Source organism: Oryctolagus cuniculus, chromosome 7, assembly GCF_051225735.1.
Source record: "Oryctolagus cuniculus isolate XC-2025 breed Fujian yellow rabbit chromosome 7, ASM5122573v1, whole genome shotgun sequence".
Lineage (NCBI taxonomy): Eukaryota > Metazoa > Chordata > Mammalia > Lagomorpha > Leporidae > Oryctolagus > Oryctolagus cuniculus.
This window is the reverse complement of record NC_142873.1, coordinates 157,893,969-157,911,607: the sequence shown is the minus strand read 5'-3', so window position 1 is coordinate 157,911,607 and position 17,639 is coordinate 157,893,969. Positions and strand designations below refer to the sequence as shown.

At 56.0% G+C, this 17,639-nt stretch overlaps 2 protein-coding genes across 6 annotated transcripts in view; one reads left to right on the top strand and one right to left on the bottom strand.

Moving 5' to 3' along the window:
• MTOR (mechanistic target of rapamycin kinase) overlaps window positions 1–3,558 on the bottom strand; it is a 133,305-nt gene extending 129,747 nt beyond the window's left edge. For 2 of the 3 annotated variants that reach the window (XM_008251668.5, XM_089299316.1), the window contains exons 1-3: window positions 3,439–3,558; window positions 1,000–1,191; window positions 24–132 (exon numbers count right to left, since the gene is read on the bottom strand). In XM_008251668.5, the coding sequence (XP_008249890.1) occupies window positions 24–132; window positions 1,000–1,161 (271 nt within the window). In that variant the 5' untranslated portion in view covers window positions 1,162–1,191; window positions 3,439–3,558. The remainder of the gene's footprint in view (window positions 1–23; window positions 133–999; window positions 1,192–3,438) is intronic. The other variant, XM_002723353.6, reaches the window with a different exon arrangement.
• A 3,675-nt stretch (window positions 3,559–7,233) lies between these two features.
• On the top strand, window positions 7,234–16,932 carry UBIAD1 (UbiA prenyltransferase domain containing 1). Of its 3 annotated transcripts, XM_089299315.1 has the most exons (4): window positions 7,234–7,522; window positions 8,307–8,508; window positions 11,885–12,059; window positions 14,888–16,932. In XM_089299315.1, exons 3-4 carry the CDS (start codon window positions 11,966–11,968, stop codon window positions 15,373–15,375), a joined length of 582 nt encoding a protein of 193 aa, XP_089155441.1. In that variant the 5' UTR covers window positions 7,234–7,522; window positions 8,307–8,508; window positions 11,885–11,965; the 3' UTR covers window positions 15,376–16,932. The 3 variants fall into 3 exon arrangements, with proteins under 3 accessions (XP_089155441.1, XP_069933156.2, XP_051697904.3); XM_070077055.2 differs by lacking the exons at window positions 7,234–7,522; window positions 11,885–12,059; window positions 14,888–16,932 and adding an exon at window positions 9,344–11,794 and having other exon boundaries at window positions 7,631–8,508; XM_051841944.3 differs by lacking the exons at window positions 7,234–7,522; window positions 11,885–12,059 and having other exon boundaries at window positions 7,641–8,508.
• The last annotated feature ends 707 nt before the right edge of the window (window positions 16,933–17,639 follow it).

The following is a 17,639-nucleotide window of genomic DNA, read 5'->3' as shown; positions in this document are numbered from 1 at the left end:
CTAGCACCAGACTCAGTCCTTACCTATGGCCAAGATGCCCCCTTTCCTCTCACTGGCATCGGAGCTGGAAACCAGTTCAAATATGTGATGGTTCAGCTGATCGTAGAACCGCGTTGACTCTTCCTGACTCATCTGAAAGGAAGATGCGCCCAGAAGGATTTCTAAGGTGTCTTGCCCCGAGGGTAGAGGGGGAGTTGGGAGGGACGGGTGGTGCCGGAGAGGATTGGGGCGAGAGAGGCAGCAGGTGTGGCTCAAACCAGGAAGACAAGCTTCTGCCCATTTGCAGTTCTCAACCACAGAGCTACTGACCTTGCAATGCACCTCTATCTGTAACTGCTTCCTGAGTGCCTGCTGGGTCAGGATACAGGATGAACCAGATGCTGTCTCTGACCGTAAGTCTGGTCTCCATCAATTCTCCAAACCATCCCAACCCACTTTTATCAGGCAGAAATAGCTGATAGGCTGAACTTATGTGGATCCCTGATCGTGCCCATAGACACGAGAAATGCCAAGGAAGCGTGCAACCCCGGGAGAGGACCCTGTTCTAGGGTGGGGAGAAGCTGGGGGCTTTTCTAAAACAGAATCCACATTTCAAGCTTCACTTAGCTGTCCAAGGGAGTCTAAGCCAGGGATGCTGGGGTGGGCATTCACAGGGACACCCACAGCCCACATCCAAGTGACTGGTTCCAGTCCCAGCACCTCTGCTTTGGAGCCAGCTTCCTGCTAACGTGCACCGTGGGAGGCAGCAGGTGGTGGTTCATGGACGTGGGTCCCCTGCCACCCACGTGGGAGACCTGGACAGAGTTCTGGGCTCCTGGCTTTGGGCTGGCCCAGCCCTGGCTGTGGCAGGCTTATGGGGAGCAAGTCAGAGGACAGATTTATCTCTTCACCTTTCAACATCAAATGAAAACCGGCTAAGTAAAAGGTGAAATACACCAGTGATGGCACGTCCGGCCCAAACACCCCACGATGACGGGTGCCAGATCCCTGAAGGCTGACCTCGCGGAGCTCCATGGTGACGTAGTGCTGGAGCTCCTTGGCAGCCTTGGCCCTGGTCTCCTCATTCCGGCTCTTCAGGCCACTGGCAAACTGCTGCAGGACGCTCACGTTGCTTGAGGTGGCGGCGGCGGCGGCGGCAGCGGCGGGCCCGGTCCCCAGCATCTTGCCCTGAGGTTCTTTGGAGAAGAGCTCCTTTTATGTTCCAGAGAGCAAACCATGGCAGTAATTTAGGGCCCCAGTTATTCAACGGGGATCTCCACCCAGCCCCTATCAGCTAGTGGACCCTAAAAAGGTGGGGAGACCACACTGAGGAACATTCGCAAAGCCTTGATTCGGGGCCACCGCTGTGGCGTCGTGGGTAAAGCTGCATGCAACTCCCACAGCCCGTATGTGCGCCGGTTGGTGTCCCGGCTGCTCCACTCCCTATCCAGCTCCCTGCCAGTGGCCTGGGAAAAGCTGCGGCAGATGGCCCAAGTGCTTGGGCCGCTGCACCTGCATGGGGGACCCAGAAGAAAGCTCCTGGCTCCTGGCTTTGGATCAGCTCAGCTCTGGCCATTGCAGCCATCTGGGGAGGGAACCGGCGGATGGAGGACCTTTCTGTCTCTCTGTGGCTGCTTTCAAATGAATAAATAAATCTAAAATACACACAAACAACAAGTAAGGGCCACACTGTGACACTGGGTTAAGCCACTGCCCGCGAAGCCCGCGTCACATATGGGAGCACCAGTTCGAGTCACCGCTGCTCCGCTTCCCATTCAGCTCCCCGCAATGCGCCAGGGAAAGCAGCAGCAGATGGCCCCCCACGCAGGAGACCCAGAGAAGTCCCCGCTCCTGGCCTCAGCTTGGCCCAGCCCATGCTGCTGTGGCCATTTTGGGAGTGAACCAGGGGATGGAAGACCTCTCTCTCTCTCTAACTCTGCCTTTCAAATAAATAAAGTCTTTTTTCTAAAAAGAGAAAACTGGAATTAAAAGATAAGTTTACTTAAAAAAAAGGTGAAATCAAAATATGTTCCTTCATCCAATATCCCCCAATATTAGTTTAAAATGTCATCAATGTGAAGAATTATTGATACATTTTCCATTCTTTTTTTTGTTAAGTCTCCAAACTCCAGTGAACATTCACGCCCAGGCAGTCTCGGTGTGCACGGGTCACAGGCACAAGCGGCTGCTCACTGCAGTGGACAGTGCGCTACAGGACACTACCGTGGACAGCCACACTTGCGGGTTCAACCAACTGTGGACTGAAAACCTCCCACACAAGTTGAGCCTGTACTGAACACATACAAACCTTCACCTTGTGACGAGACACGTTCCGGGCATGACTTAACGCACACGGACACAGACACACGCAAGACCACATCCTTTTACAGGAGCAGCTGGTGTATCCTCGCACACGGGGCGTGTCCTAGACCGATCCCCGGGGAACACCAAGGGGCGACTGTGTAAGAGACAGTTAGTCCCGACCACCGATCACTCACTCCTCAACTGCACGACTCCTTCTCTCTGACAACCGGGGGGCAGGGAGGAGGCTACACCAGGCAGTAAAGTGGCCAGGACAGGGCTGAGCCCCCACAGCTGTGATGGAAGTAACATACCCCTAAGTGTGTCCAGATCACTCTAGAAAAACTTGCCAAAATTCTCATTTTTGGAACCAATTTGTGACACGCGGAGGAAGAAACATGGCAATAATTGGATTTGGAAAGTCTTCAGACACTCCAGTGCCAGAGGGCCGCAAAAGTTAGGGTCGTTCCTTAGGGGCCGGGGAAGCCAAGGATCCATAAGAAAGCTACCGCACTTAGTGTTGGGGCAGGGAGAAGACGGGGCCCAGGCACTGCCATGCGCTGGAAAAGCGAGACCCCGCGCCACCTGCTCCAGGCTGACCTCGGCCTCACTCCTGGAGGCCGGACGTCCCCAGGGTCTTGGGGAGGCTTAAGGAAGTCAAGGTTGCAACCAGGACGGCTGCACCCCGGGACGGAGGCGGGGGAGAGGCAGAGGGGATGCATCCCAGGCAGGGGACTCGGCTGCCGGGAGCGAGTCTCTCATGGGCCTCTAGGGTGGAGCGCACGGCTGACACTGAGGTCGGGGCGCCCCGGAGCAGGGCTCCCCAATTCCCAGGTGGCTACGAAGGGGAACTGGGACGGGCAAAGGAGACCCTACGGCGCCACGCCGGTGCCGGAGCTGACGGGCCGGCCGGCAAGGAGCTGGGACCCCGGCGGGCCCAAAGACCGGAGGGTCTCCTGGGTGTCCTCGGGAGCTGGGCGTTGCCTCGTGGCGTGGGGTGGGGTCAAGGCTCGGGCGGCGTCCAGGTCGTGGGCCGGTACTGAGTGGATCCCACGTCCCGGCCAGGCGGCTTTCCCGGGCACCTCCCTCGGACCAGGCTGGCCGTAGGTCTGGATATTCTGCCGCCTTACAGAGGTCGGTGCCAGGCCACAGACTCACCACGCGGCTTCGGCCAAGGCCTCAGCAGTCGCCGCCAGCACCGGTACCGCCGCTTCAGGCCCCCAGTCCCACCACCCGCCTTCCCCGCTGTCCTCTACGCCGGGCGGGAGAGTGGGCGGGCTCACAGCCCTGAAGACCAATCGGCAGGCAGAAGAAAAAGATGGACTGGAATACAGGCCAATAGTAATGAAGGAGAAGTGAAGCTTCGGGACCGGCTTCTCAAGAGGGCGGGGACTGTTCAAATAGACAAACCAGGCGGCCAGTGCCAGGCGAAAACAGCATTAGGTTCGCTCGGGAGAACCAATCGCGCGCGAGTTGCCTTCAGTCACTTCCACGCACACATCCGGTGCATCATTACTATGAGTCCCCTGCGCATCGCGGCTGGGGGCGGCGGTTCGTGACCCCGCGCGTGTGCGCGGTGCGGGCGGGTCACCGCAGCCCAAGGCGGGCTTCTCGCTCTCCTGATAAATTTGACAGGCACGTGAAACTGTTCTGAGTTTTCTCACTCTCCCAGAATTGTCTGGCTCGCAAGATCACTCCCGAAAAACCGTAGCTAGGTTTTGACTGAAAAAGTAACATCATCATGAAAAAAAAAACTTTCAAAAATATCGGCAGCAAAAATGGAATTTGTCTCACAATTCTGTTTATTTTAGTACACACTGAAAATTCCTAAATCTCCCACAATAGGTATCTGATTAATAAACAGGCATATGTGTTACGCAGTCGTTAGTGATGACAGCGTAAATGAGTATTTGCTAAGAAGAAAAAGGTTTGCAGTCTGTTACAAAATTACAAATGATACAATATAGTTGTAATATAACCCCTTAAAATTTTCATATTATATATGTGTGTTTCTGTGGGGTAAATGTGATGGGTTTGGGGCGACGCCTTTTTCCTATATACATTACCAACAATTATGTGTGTAATAAAATATTTATTTATTGAAGGAATGAAAGTTTCCATAAGATTAAACTGCCATAATAAAGAGATGTATAATATTCTGTGGCTAACAAAATGCTTAGGCAGTTTTTTTTTTTTTTTTGAAAGAGAGAGAGAGGTAGAGACAGAGAGAGAGGTCTTCTATCTGTTGATTCACTCCCCAGATAGCTGTAATGGGCAGAGCTGAGCTGAGCTGAAGCCAGGAGCCAGGAGTTTCTTCCGTGTCTCCAATGTGGGTGCAGGGGCCCATGGACTTGGGGCGTTCTCTGCTGCTTTCCCAGGTCATTAGCAGGGAGCTGGATCGGAAGTGGAGCAGCCGGGATTTCAGCACCCCTATGGAATGCCAGCACTGCAGCCCGGGGCTTTAACCCTCTGAGCCACAGCATGGGCCCTAAGAAGCTTTTTTTAAATTATGATTACAACTTTAGGTTTAGACTCTTTTCATGGCTTTTGTGAAATCATTGTTCCTCTAAATTTCACGTTTGTCATTGGTGTTCAGCGTCTATATTGTCAACCATTACATTTTTCTCCTAGCAATATATTCAGCTCAAGTTGCAAGTAAATGATGTCAATCATGAAAATCCTGCCCCACCTCTGCCCCTTCACTACTTATTTCCTTAGTTTCTGTGTATCCCTAGAATTTCTTCATGCAAATACAAGCAGATACGTGTATACACCACACACACACACACACACACACACATTCTTATTTTTCCCTTTCATTACACTGTATGTACTCTTCTACTTTAAGATTTTAAAATACATCTTGGAAATTTTCCTATCTTTTAAAAATAGATTTATTTATTTATTTGAAAGGCAGAGTTACAGAGAGAGGGAGACACGGAGGGATCCAGCCCTTAGATGCCTACTTCCTTATCTGTAAAGCAGAAAAGACTATAGTACCTACATAGGAAGGCAGTGTGGCATCAAACCCTAGTACATGTGAAGGACCCAAGGTGGTACGTGGCACATGGGGACAGTAATAAATCCTGTCACTGTGTTCTGGGATGTGTCTATGGGGTAGGTTCTGCTGCTCCCCCTTGGGTAAACTGAGGTACAGCGACTGGGTGCTGGAGTTGGTAAGCCACAGAGCCAAGGTTTTAGAATGTGGGCCCAGAGATAGTGTGCCGTCCATCATGGGACACTTGGATTTGGCCTGTATCTCTGTGCAGAGAGAAATTATAAATGTCTAACAGCCAGCTGGGATATGGGACAGTCTGACTTAATGATTTTTCTGACTTCATGCTGAGACAAAAGCACACCCTACAACATCTGCTTCTGGTTTTCGTAACAGTATTCAGTGTATCGTGTGAATTATTCAGCATTTCTCTTCTTATTTTTTTTGACAGGCAGAGTTAGGCAGTGAGAGAGAGAAACAGAGAGAAAGATCTTCCTTCCATTGGTTCACCCCCCCAAATGGCCACTACAGCCAGTGCACTGTGCCAATCCGAAACCAGGAGCCAGGTGCTTCCTCCTGGTCTCCCATGCAGGTGCAGGGCCCAAGCACCTGGGCCATCCTCCACTGCCTTCCCGGGCCACAGCAGAGAGTGACAGAGGCCCACGTACTTGGACTGTCTTCCTCTGCTTTCCCAGGCACATTAGCAGGAGCTGGATCAGAAGTTGAACAACCAGGACTTCAACTGGTGCCCATATGGGATGCCAATACTGCAGATGGCAGCTTACAGGCTGAGCCACAGCACTGGCCCCTATAAAAAGTATTTTGAGCACCTTTAAGTTAGGCTAGGCTAAGCTATGCTATTCAGTGGGACAGGTGTAATAAATGCACTTTTAAAAAAGTTTTATGGGGGGGGGGCTGGCATTGTGGCACAGTGAGCCAAGCTGCTGCCTGCAACACTGGCATCCTGTGTCAGAATATTGGTTTGAATCCTGGCTGCTTTGCTCCTGATCCAGCTTCTGGCTGGTATGCCTGGGAAGGCAGGAGGGTGGCCACCCACATGGGAGGCCTGGATGGAGTTCCAGGCTCCTGGCTTCAGCCTGCCCCTTCAGCAAACGGACAATCTCTGTGGCTTTGCCTTTCAAATAAAATCAATCTTTAAAGTAAGTTGATTCATTTTCATTTACGTGAAAGGCACAGAAACACCAGAGAGGTATCCTCCATCTACCGGTTCACTCCCCATATACCAACAACAGCCATGGCTGGGCCAGGCTGAAGCCAGGTGCCGGGAATGTCATCCTGGTCTCCCATGTGGATGGCAGAGGCTTAACCTAAGTCAGGGGTCGTTGCCGTGCCATAGAAGGCTAAGCCTCCACCACATGGGCGCTGGTTCAAGTCCCGACTGCTCTGCTTCTGATCCAGCTCCCTACTGATGCACCTGGGAAAGCAGCTAAGGATGGCCCAAGTCCCTGGGACCCTCCACCCACCTGGGAGATAAGGAAGAAGCTCCTGGCTCCTGACTTCAGCTTAGCCCACCCTGGATGTTGTGGCCATCTGGGGAGTGGGCCAGTGAATGGAAGAGCTCTCTCTCTGCACATCTGCCTTTCAAATAAATAAATAAACATTAAAAAAAAAAAAAAAAGGAACCTAAGCTATCATCCGCTGACTCCCAGGATGCGCATTAGCAGGAAGCTGGACAGAAAGCAGAGTCCCAGGAAGGACTGTGTCAGGAAGCAGTGGCAGTTTAACTGGCTGAGCCACAGCCTACTTGCACTTAAAAAAAAAGTTATTTACTTCTTTGAAAGGCAGAGGGAGAGAGGTCTTCCATGTGCTGGTTCACTCCCCCAGTGGCAGCAATGCCTGGAGCCATCCGCAACCAGGAACTTCTTCCGGGTCTCCCACGCGGGTGCAGGGGACCAAGCACTCGGGCCATCTTCTACTGCCTTCCCAGGCCACAGCAGAGAGCTTTATTGGAAGTGGAGCAGCCGGGACTCGAACCTGTGCCCATGTTGGATGGCGGCACTGCAGGCGGGGGCTTTACCCCGCTAAGCCACAGCGCCGGCCCCTACCTGGCCTTTTGACTTAAGAGATCTTCAACCTAGGATGGTTTATCGGGGAACCCACAGCGGAGGAGCTGCAGCCCTGTTTTCACAATGCAGACACAACAGCCATGAATAACTCCAAAGGCGTCCACGCAACAGGCGCTCGTTAAAGGCTTGCGCCCAGAGTAAATGAACCAACCTAATCTCGGCAAGTTAAAGCCCCGGGTTAGGCACGGCGGGCAAGTCCGGCGGCAGCTGCGGAGCAGCGGGACAGGGGCTGCGCCCCGCGCTGGCCGCCGGCTCCGCCCGCCGGCCCTTCCCGCGCCTCCGGCCTCGGTTTCCGGGCGGACCTCGGGCGGCCACGCACAACATGGCGGCCCCCGCGGCCCGGACGAGGAGGTGGCCGCAGCTCGGCCTTGGGCTCTAGCGCGGGGCCGCGGGCCGGCGACTGGCTTTCGCCGAGTGAGGGGCCAAGGGTCGGGGCGGCGCCGCCGGGCCTCGAGGGGTGCAGGGCCCGCCCGCCCGCCATCGCCCCGGACCCCGCCGCCTTCGCCGTCCGGCCCGGGTTGGGACCCCAGGAAGGTCAGGCTCGGCCGCCCCGCCTCTCCGGGGCCCCGGCGCGCTGGCTCGCCTGCAGGGTTGACTTTTCGCCCGGTGCAGCGTCCATGGCGGCCTTGCCGGTCCTGGGGGAGAAGATAAACATCCAGGCAGGCGAGACAGCCGCGGCCGGGGCCAGAGACCCGCTGGGCACCGAGCGACCCGAGGCGGACGGCGCGCCCCGGCGCGCCTGGAGGCACAAGTGCGCCTCGTACGTGCTGGCCTTGCGGCCCTGGAGCTTCAGTGCCTCGCTCACCCCGGTGGCCCTGGGCAGTGCCCTGGCTTACCGGGCCCAGGGCGCCCTGGATCCCAGGCTGCTGGTGGGCTGTGCGGTGGCCGTGTTGGCGGTGCACGGCGCCGGCAACCTGGTGAACACGTACTATGACTTCTCCAAGGGCATTGACCACAAGAAGAGCGACGACAGGACCCTGGTGGACCGCATCCTGGAGCCCCAGGACGTCGTCCGGTTCGGAGTCTTCCTCTACACCTTGGGCTGTGTCTGTGCGGCTTGCCTGTACTGCCTGTCGCCTCTGAGGCTGGAGCACTTGGCTCTCGTCTACTTCGGAGGCCTGTCCGGCTCCTTTCTGTACACGGGAGGTAAGCACTGGGCTGTCTCTGGGCTGCAGGTCTCGGTGGCTTGGACTCCTGGAGGTGTTAAGGGGACTGGGTAGACATGAGCCCGTGTGTGCACGGGACGCCAAAGAAAGCGGGCCTTTTGTTGGGACGGGAAGCAAGCCTTGGTAGGAAGCAAACCTGCGTTACACGCGAAGCCTCGTCTTCCATCAGTACACTGGTTGCACGTGTCCCACCCTCAGGTGGGGAGGGCAGCGCAGGGCAGTTTTCTCCACCCTGCACCGAGGGGGCTGTGGGGTCCATTGTGAAGTTCAGGGGGAGGAAGTTTAGGAATGCCCTGCAGCCTGCGGTATGCCAGAGGGGGTGTCTGGGGGTGTGGGGTGGGGGTGGGGATGCCAGAGGGGGTGTCTGGGGGTGCGGGGTGGGGGTGGGCAGGCCGAGGGCCCTTACCCAACTCTGAAGACTCTGGATGTGGACCGGGATGCCCGCCTGGCCTGTCACGTGTACTCGTCTTTAAACTTGGCTAGCGCACTTACTGCCACGCCCTGTCTCACATCTGAATTCTTGTGCGAAGACCGGAACCTTCTAACAGCTGTCTGCTGTAACAGAAACTGCTGCTTTGCCGCCGTCACAAAGAGGTCAGCGATTCTTTTCTAAATCGGACCACTTTACCTGGAATCCACTGTGAATGGGTTGAGAACAGTGAGAACCTTCCCCTCAGGGGTGTTGGGTGTGGCTCAGCTGGGAGGGTACTGAAGTTCATGGAGAACGGAGTTAAAAAGTAGCAGGTAAAGCGGCTGCCTGCAGCACCGGCATCCCAAATGGGCACCAGTTTGAGTCCCGGCTGCTCCACTTCCAGTCCAGCTCTCTGCTGTGGCCTGGGAGAGCAGTGGAAGATGGTCCAAGTCTGGACCCCTGCACCCCTGTGGGAGACCTGGAAGAAGCTCCCGGCTCCTGGTTTTGAATCGGTGCAGCCCCTGCCGTTGCGGCCATCTGGGGCATGAACCAGCGGATGGAAGACCTCTCTCTCTCTCTGCTTTTCCTTCTCTCTCTGTGTAACTCTGACTTTCAAGTAAATAAATAAATCTTTAAAAAAAGTTAATTTTGGTGCAAAAAATTTTTTGAAATCCATCCATACAAGGAAGCTTCAGAGTGGGAAATGTGTCTTATGAAAAAACTAAGGATGGATTGCAGACTTTCTGAAGTCACACATGTGCATACCTTTTCTTGATCGTTTGCCAGAGTTGCCAATTTTAGTGGAATTAAATCTGAAGAGCTCAAAATCAAAGCGAGTAACTTTGACTTAGATTGCTGGGTGACTTTTTTTTTTTTTTTTAAAGATTTATTTGAAAGAGTTACAGAGAGAAAGAGAGAGAATGGAGAGATCTTCCATCTGCTGGTTCACTCCCCAGGTGGCTACAATGGTGTGGACTGAGCCAGACCAAAGCCAGGAGCCAGGAGCTTCCTCCAGGTCTCCCACATCGGTGGCAGGGCCCAAATGCTTTGGCCATATTCTGCTGCTTTTCCCAGGCTGTTAGCGGGAACTGGATCGGGAGTGGTGCAGCTTGATGCTTTGCCTGCTGCACCACAACACCGACCCCCAGTCTATCTCTCCGCATGATGATATCTAAGGAGTTCCACGAGGGCAGGGACCTGTGACTGCCATGTTCACGCACGGCGGTGCCTGGCACAGACCTGTGCTCGATGCATCACCACTCTCCACCACCACCTCCCTCAGGCTGTGGCACATATATATATATATATATATATATAAAATTTAAGTTGTGTCTGAAAGGCAGAGAGAGACAAAGATCTTCCATCTGCTGGGTTGCTCCCAAATGCCTGCACCATCTTGGCCTAAGCAGCCAGAAGGATGGAACTGGTGTCTTCATGTGAGGTAGAGAAGGTTGTGGAGAGAATAGGGAATCAGGAGATTTGGATACCTAATGCCTGTTGGATCTCCGAGCAGGGATGTTGGATGGATGGTTGGAGGGGTGTGTGTGTGTGTCTGTGTCTGTGTCTGACTGTAGGGACGAGATCTAAGCTACACAGAGATATTTGGGAATCACATAGATAAGATCGTGGGACTGGTTGAGGTCATCGGAGGAGAGAGGGTTGGGAGAAGGGTGAGGAGGACCAGGACTGAGCCTGGGATGCTCCAGCGTGAAGAGGTGGAGGAGACTGAATCCGTGTCCAGAGGGGTGAGAGGAAAGGGAGAGCCTGGCCTCCCAGCCGCACTCTGCAGGTCTGGGCCAGGTACACAGCTCAGTGCAGGAAACCAGCGGGGGTGGCGTGAAGGGACGCGGCTTCCCTGTGAAGGTGACGTTCAAGTGAGACTTAAGGAAGTGGCCGAGGGCAGAACTTGAGGTTTTTTGTTTTGTTTTAAAGATTTATTTTTTATTTATTGAAAAGCAGAGTTAGAGAGAAATCTTCCATCTGCTGGTTCACTCCCCAAATGGCTGCAATGGCCAGGGCTGGGCCAGGCCAAAGCCAGGAGCCTGGAAGCTTTATCCGTGTCTCCCACATTGGTGGCAGGGTCCCAGGTACTCGGGCCATCTTGTGCTTTCCCACAAGGAAAGGGAGCCAGATCAGAAGTGGAGCAGCCGGGACTTGAACCAGCGCCGCGATGCAGGATGCAGTGGTCGCTTCGCTCGCTTCTCCCCAGCACTGGCACCGCTGGTTTTCTCCTCACTCAGTTCCTTCTGGAAGCCTCACGGACACCTCCAACCCAAGGTGTCTGAGGTCAGACTCCCAATCTTGTCTGCAGAGAAAACTTCCTGCCTGCAGCTCTTCTCGGTTCTCTCCATGGCAGCTTCATCGTCCGGCTCTGCAGGCCGGGAGTCAGGGGCTTTGTCCTGGACTCTTCGTCCCCTGGGACGTCACAGTGACCCTGCCTTCCAAGTGCATTGTGGTCCGAGCACTGCTCGCTGTGTCCTGGCACCACGGTCGTCTTCCCCTCTGACAGCGAGCTCCCTGCAGTCAGGCTTGCTGTGTGTTCTCGGCAGGGCCCTGAGCAGTGCCTGGCTGGAGACCTTTCTCAGAAAGTCACTGAGTGAACAGACGTGGAACAGAGTGAAGACATAATCTGATTAAGATTTGTTTTTGGTATGACCTTTTATTGACCTATAATCGACAGTGAGATGCACAGATCTTGGGTGAGACAGCTGCTGAATTGCGACAGATGCTACAGCTGTGCACGCAGGGCCTGATCCCAGCGGGACGCTTGCGTCACTCCCTAGCGCTTCCTGTGCTTCCCTGTCCATCCCACGCTTGTTGACCACAGGCAACCACTGTTCGCACTTCTTCCACGTAGGTTAGTTCTGTCTGGTCTAGAACGTCGTGGCAATGGAGCCATTCGATACGAACCATTCGTTTACTTATATTTATGCATTTATTCCAGCATGAACTCGTATGCCTGGTACCTTTTGCTCTGAAAGGCAGAGTGACAGAGAGATCTTCCACGCACTGGTTCACTTCCCAAATGCCCCCAGTCACCAGGAGCCAAGAACTCCAGCCAGGTCTCCCACGTGGGTGGCAGGAACCCAAGCACTTGCCCATCATCTGCTGCCTCCCAGGTGCGTTAGAGGGAGCTGGATTGGAAGCAGAAGTGGGGCTGGATCCCAGGTACTCACCTGGCTGGCAGGCGTCCTGAGTGGTGGTTTAATCTGCACCCCAGCTTCTGCCCTGGCGTGATGTTTTTGAGATTCATGTTGCTTTGTGCATCATTTATCCTTTTTTCTTTTCTGCCGAGTAGCATTTCATCGTTGGAATAGACCCAGTTTTCTCATCCTTCCTCCTGTTCAGGGCGTTGTGGGCTGGGGGTTGGATTTCCGTGTCTCGAGTGATCGGTCACGTGCAGCTCCTTCTCTGTGCGTCTATTTTCATTCCTCTCGGGTGAAGGCCTGGAGCTGCAGTTGCGGGGTCTCGGTGATGCTGACGTCTTGGAGAAGCTGCCTGGCAGTGTGCCGCAGTGGCTGCGTGGCTTCCCATGCCTGCCAGCGACACCCGCAGTCCCAGGGGCTCTGCATCCTTGCCACCGTTTGGATTTATGTTGTAACAGAGTAACTGGCTGCATGGAGAGAGCCGTCCAGGATTTGCTGTGCTGGCCTGTTTAGAAAGCCGTGCTTGTTCTGGGAGGGATGGGCCACATCTCTGGATCAGAGCCCGGGCCCCGTGCTGGACATGTAGGAAACAGGGTCTGTGCCGGTGCCCTCTGGGAGGGAGGCCACCCTTTCTCACCCCTAGGCGTCTGAGCTTGGATCTCAGGCAGGACCTGTTTAAGATGGGGACACAGGTGTCCGCTCAGCTTCGCTCAGGGCACTTTTGCCAGGTGGAGAGTGCAGTCGGGGGCCCGGGCCACGGCCCTACTGCGTGTTCCCTGCGGCTGGGGCCCTGACGCTGGCTGTGGGGGCTGAGGAGGAGCGGAGGAAGAGGCGCAGCCTGTGCAGAGCCTTCCTGCCCAGCACCTCCTCTGGGCAGGCCACACCAGGCCTGGAGCAGGTGCCCTGCTGGAGGGCGTGGCCTCAGACGGCCGAGCCGCAGTGCTGGGTGCAGGATGGGCTCGCTGGCTGTGCCTGTGCTGCCCTTCCCTGGGGACCCTTGGCCCTGAAGAACCAAGAGTGGTCGTTCAGCACCAGTGAACCCCAGCCACGGAGGTGCAGGTGAACGCGGGCTGAGCGTCGCTGCGCTGTTTTAGATCCTCTGCCGTCTGCTGTGACTTACACGTTCACTGGTTGGAGTACTGTTCATCACCCGGAGTTTTGTCTCCTGATCTGAGGCTGAACCGGGTGGCTTGGTGGGATCGGAGCTTTCCCAGGCCTCTGAGGCCTTAGGTGTGTGGACCCCTCCTTCCGAGGCCACCTCTCACCCCTTCCAGACTGCCCCTCCAGTTCAGTCACATGGGAGGGTTTCTGGATCACAGTTCAAGGGGTTTATTAAGGAGCTGTGTGTTCAGCTGAGCTGTGTGCCATGGTTGGGAGCCAGACCGGAGGCCCGCCCTCGTGGGAAAGGCAGGTTGCTGCCATCGGAAGTGAGCTGAAGGAAGCTTTGGAAAGTGGCCGTCCGTGTGCCCTGGGAACATGACGGGAGCAGACGTGCTTCAGGGGCACAGAAAAGCTCGCTCTTAAAAATTTATTTGAGTTACAGACAGAGAGAAAGGTCTTCCATCCACTGGTTCACTCCCCCGTTGGCCACCATGTCCATTGGAGCTGGGCCGATCGGAGCCAGGAGCCAGGAGCTTTTTCTGGTGCAGGGACCCAAACACTCGGGCCATCTTCCACTGTTTCCCAGGCCACAGCAGGGAGGTGGATCGGAAGTGGAGCAGCCGGGATACAAACTGGTGCCATATGGATGCTGGCGCCGCAGACAGAGGCTTAGCCTACTATGCCACAGCACCAGCCCCAAGCTCTCTGTCTTGAAGAGTGAGTTGGAATCATCTAGGCAAAGGGGAGGGGGGTGTCAGAAGACCCCCAGGAACTGAAAGGTGTAATGGAGAGAGCAAGGGAGCTCAAGGTGAGAGAGCGGGCCAGGTTAGAGAGCGGGGACTTTTATTGTGGGGACTGGTTGTTGGTAAGGGCCTGGGGCGTCTTGAGGGGAAGGAAGGAAGGATGTTCAGATGCGGGTCTCAGACTCTGACTGCCCTCTGACTGCAGGGGCAGGGCAGGTTGTGAGAAGACTGGAAGCTGGGGGCCCTGCTAGGGTGGCTTTGCAGTATTCCAGGCCCACGATAACCATGGCTCGGGTTTGGGGAGAGTGGGAGGGCGGGCTGTGGCATGGGGAGGGAGAGACCGAGCAGGTTTGGAGGCAGTGGGGTTGACAGGCCTTGCAGTCACCGGCAGACAGGAGCAGGATGGTGATTCAGTTTAGCCTCGTGGGAGCCAGGGCACAAGGCAGCAGGTGCCCTTGGCTCTCTCTTGCTGTTTCACTCATTTCTTCGCGCAGACCACTGGGGACCCTGCAATTTCATTGTGATCCACTATGGGCTTTCAGAACTAGAAGACGCCTCCAGGGAGGGTTGGGGTGGGGGGCGGAGGCTGGGGCGGAGACCCTGAGCAGGTGCTCCCAGAGGGTCTTGCGGGGGTTGGTGAGGGGTGAAAGAAACTAAAGACTGAGATGTTAGGCCCCTCCACTGAGCTCCAGGTAGCAGGAGTCCAGAATTTTCCTGGGGTACAGTAGGAGTGCAGACTTGGGCTTGAACCTGGGCAGGTGGACCCGGACCCTAACTGGGTACTCTCCAGCCGTGTTATTGAAGACAATACCAGGGTTTGCTCTGGGGTCGAGGGAATGGAATGAGTGCTGGCCCTCTCGGTCTGAATCACCGTTCCCGGCCACAGGCAGCCGACCAGCAGTCCCACAGTTCCCAGCCTTTGATCTCACGCCAGCTCTCTGGGTTTTCTGGCTGCAGGAATTGGATTCAAGTACGTGGCTCTGGGAGACCTCGTCATCCTCATCACCTTTGGCCCGCTGGCTGTGGTATTCGCCTACGCCGTCCAGGTGGGGTCCCTGGCCATCTTCCCGCTGGTCTACGCCATCCCCCTCGCCCTCAGCACCGAGGCCATTCTCCATTGCAACAACACCAGGGACATGGAGTCCGACCGGGAGGCCGGCATCGTCACGCTGGCCATCCTCATCGGCCCCACCTCCTCCTACATCCTCTACGCCGCGCTGCTCTTCCTGCCCTACCTGGTCTTCAGCATCCTGGCCACGCGCTGCAGCATCAGCCTGGCGCTGCCCCTGCTCACCATCCCCGTGGCCTTTTCCCTCGAGAGACAGTTCCGCAGCCAGGCTTTCAACAAGCTGCCCCAGAGGACAGCCAAGCTCAACCTCCTGCTGGGACTGTTCTATGTCTTTGGCATCATCCTGGCCCCAGCGGGCAGCCTGCCCAAACTCTGAGGGGTCCAGCAGCTGGCCCGCGGCACAGCCACCTCTCTTCGAACGGATGGAAGTCAGGAGTCCCACACAGGGAGTGCCATTTGCCAGTGGGAGTGTTTTTATATTGTCGTCATGTTCTTAAACATAATCGGTTGGGTTTTTGTTTATTTTTGTTTTTCCGTTTTATACCCTGGTATCGGAAGAGGGCAACCCAGACGTGTGGTCCTTGCTTTACTTGTTTCCACTAGAGGGCGCTGGCAGGTCTCTTTACAGCAGAGCAGACTGGGCTCCCTGCCAGGCAGGGGGTCCTGAGGGTTCGTGGACGCCAGATCTTGGTCTTGTGGACATGGTGATGGTTGGCGCAGGCCCTCTTAACAGTCCCTGGGGCTCCCGGCTTTTTGTCCCAAGTGTGTCCTTCATGTCCCCTTTCACTCACTGCCACGGTGGAGGAGCCCTGTGGGATCACCCTGCAGCACGACAGTCAGGTGGGGCCTGGGAGCAAAGCCACCCAGCCTGGAGGTCGCCCAGAAGATCACTCCGCTGCTGGTAGAAGCGAGGGGACTGGCGGGGAGGACCCCGTGTCCTCGGTCCCTGTCAGGAGCCCAGACTGCAGCTTCAGCGCTGTCCCCGCCAGGCTCTTCCTCCCCGTCACCTGTCCTGCGCGCCCCTCCGCCCAGCCTCCATCTCTGTCGGGTTCCCGTCTATGTGTCTGCACCTGTAGAGCCAGACCTGGGCAGCAGCTCAGCAGCTGGGTCAGGGGCTGTCGCCGCTGCTTCCCGGAGAGCCCCACGACGGGCAGAGCAGGGCCCCGGGGGTGAACAAGCCGGCGGACACAGCGCCAAGCCCCACGCAGCCAGAGTGCCAGGCCCTGCCCGTGAAGGAGCTGGAAGACACACAGTGTTGACCCTGCCCCCCCACCAGAGCTGCCGTGGCATTAGAGAGGTCACAGGCCCCCCGGGGGTGGGGGGAGTCCTATGGGGACTGTGGCTGCCGTTCACCGCGCTGCCCGCACAGTGTGATTCCTAGGCTGGCATAGGTCAGTGCATTTGGTCCAAGGCTGAAGTCGGTATCTCTCCGGTGTGATGATAGCCGTCCCGGCGGGAATTTCAGAACTTGGCATAAGAACTCGGTCCTTGAGATCCAGCAAATTGTGATTTGGCTTCTAGAGTTAGAATTGGTCAGTGTACTCGGAAAAACATATTTGGAAATCGCAAAAGCTCCTCTCTTAGAAGGTTTGGCTGCCAGAGCCACGTCCTCGACAGACGGGCAGAGGACGGCCCCCTCTCTGCCCCGCCTCCAGGCACTGCTTGGTGCTCCCCGGTCCCGTGTCAGGGGCGCTCTCCCGGCCTCTGCTCCGAGCGGGCTCCCGGCGGCCACTCCTGTCGGGGCTGCCGGCTGCTGCAGCGGGCTCGGAGCACGTCGCCATGCCATCTTTATGTGTGAATGTTCCCAAAAGGCCAAATTTGGTGCCAGGTTTTGTAGGCAGGTCACCATGATTTGTATTCTGTCCTCTGATTCAATGAAGGTCTTCTTTAGACTTGTGAATTTAAAAAAAAAAAAAAAGAAGGCAAACGTTCATCATTGGTCTGGCTTCCGGTTATTCTGTGTTTTCTTCCTGTTTCTCTTCCTGTTGGGTGGTGAGCGTTGATTCGTGCGTCTCAGCGAGATCAGCATAGGGACCTTGGGACAGGCAGGGCGGGGCAAGGGCACCCAGCTCCGCTGGTGAACTTGGGTGGGGTTGGGCGGATTTAATGGGCTTTTCTCAAAAGGCACTTGAGACCACTTGGGTTTGCCAAGAGCCAGGCAGCCGTCAAGGCCAGGTTAACCTCACTTCCCCTGTCCACTCCACTTCCATTTTCCTTTCTTCTTGATGAGATCCCCGTGCTGATAGGTGGAGAACACGCAGTGGAGTGAGTGCTTTGGGGTGCAGCTGGGTGTTTGACAACTTGTCCATGTGAACGAGCAGCCAGGTGGCAGGGAGAACAGGGTGGTGAGGTGAGCCCCCGAGAGGCCCAGCGAGCTGTGGCAGCCGGTGTCAGTGGGAGGGGCCTCCGGTGCCTCCGCTCAGCCTAATCCAGAAGTTACTCATGGCTGGCACGAGGCAGCCAAAATCACGGGTTTGCTGAACTGTGGAGGGAGAGCTCAGAGAGCGGCAGTTATGGTGTGAGAAGTCAGAAGGCTGCTTCGACAGGTCAGAGGAGGACGGGTGTGTGCACTCGTCCCCCAGCCCAGCAGCCTGGCGTTGGGAAAGCCCATGGTGCAGGTGTTGGGCTGGGTGTTAGCAG

Bases quoted from the DNA above. Each gene is read 5' to 3' on its own strand.
- UBIAD1 (XM_051841944.3), top strand. From the start codon at position 7,980: ATGGCGGCCTTGCCGGTCCTGGGGGAGAAGATAAACATCCAGGCAGGC. The intron at 8,509-14,887 runs GTAAGCACTGGG...TTCTGGCTGCAG, and splicing joins CTCCTTTCTGTACACGGGAG to GAATTGGATTCAAGTACGTG.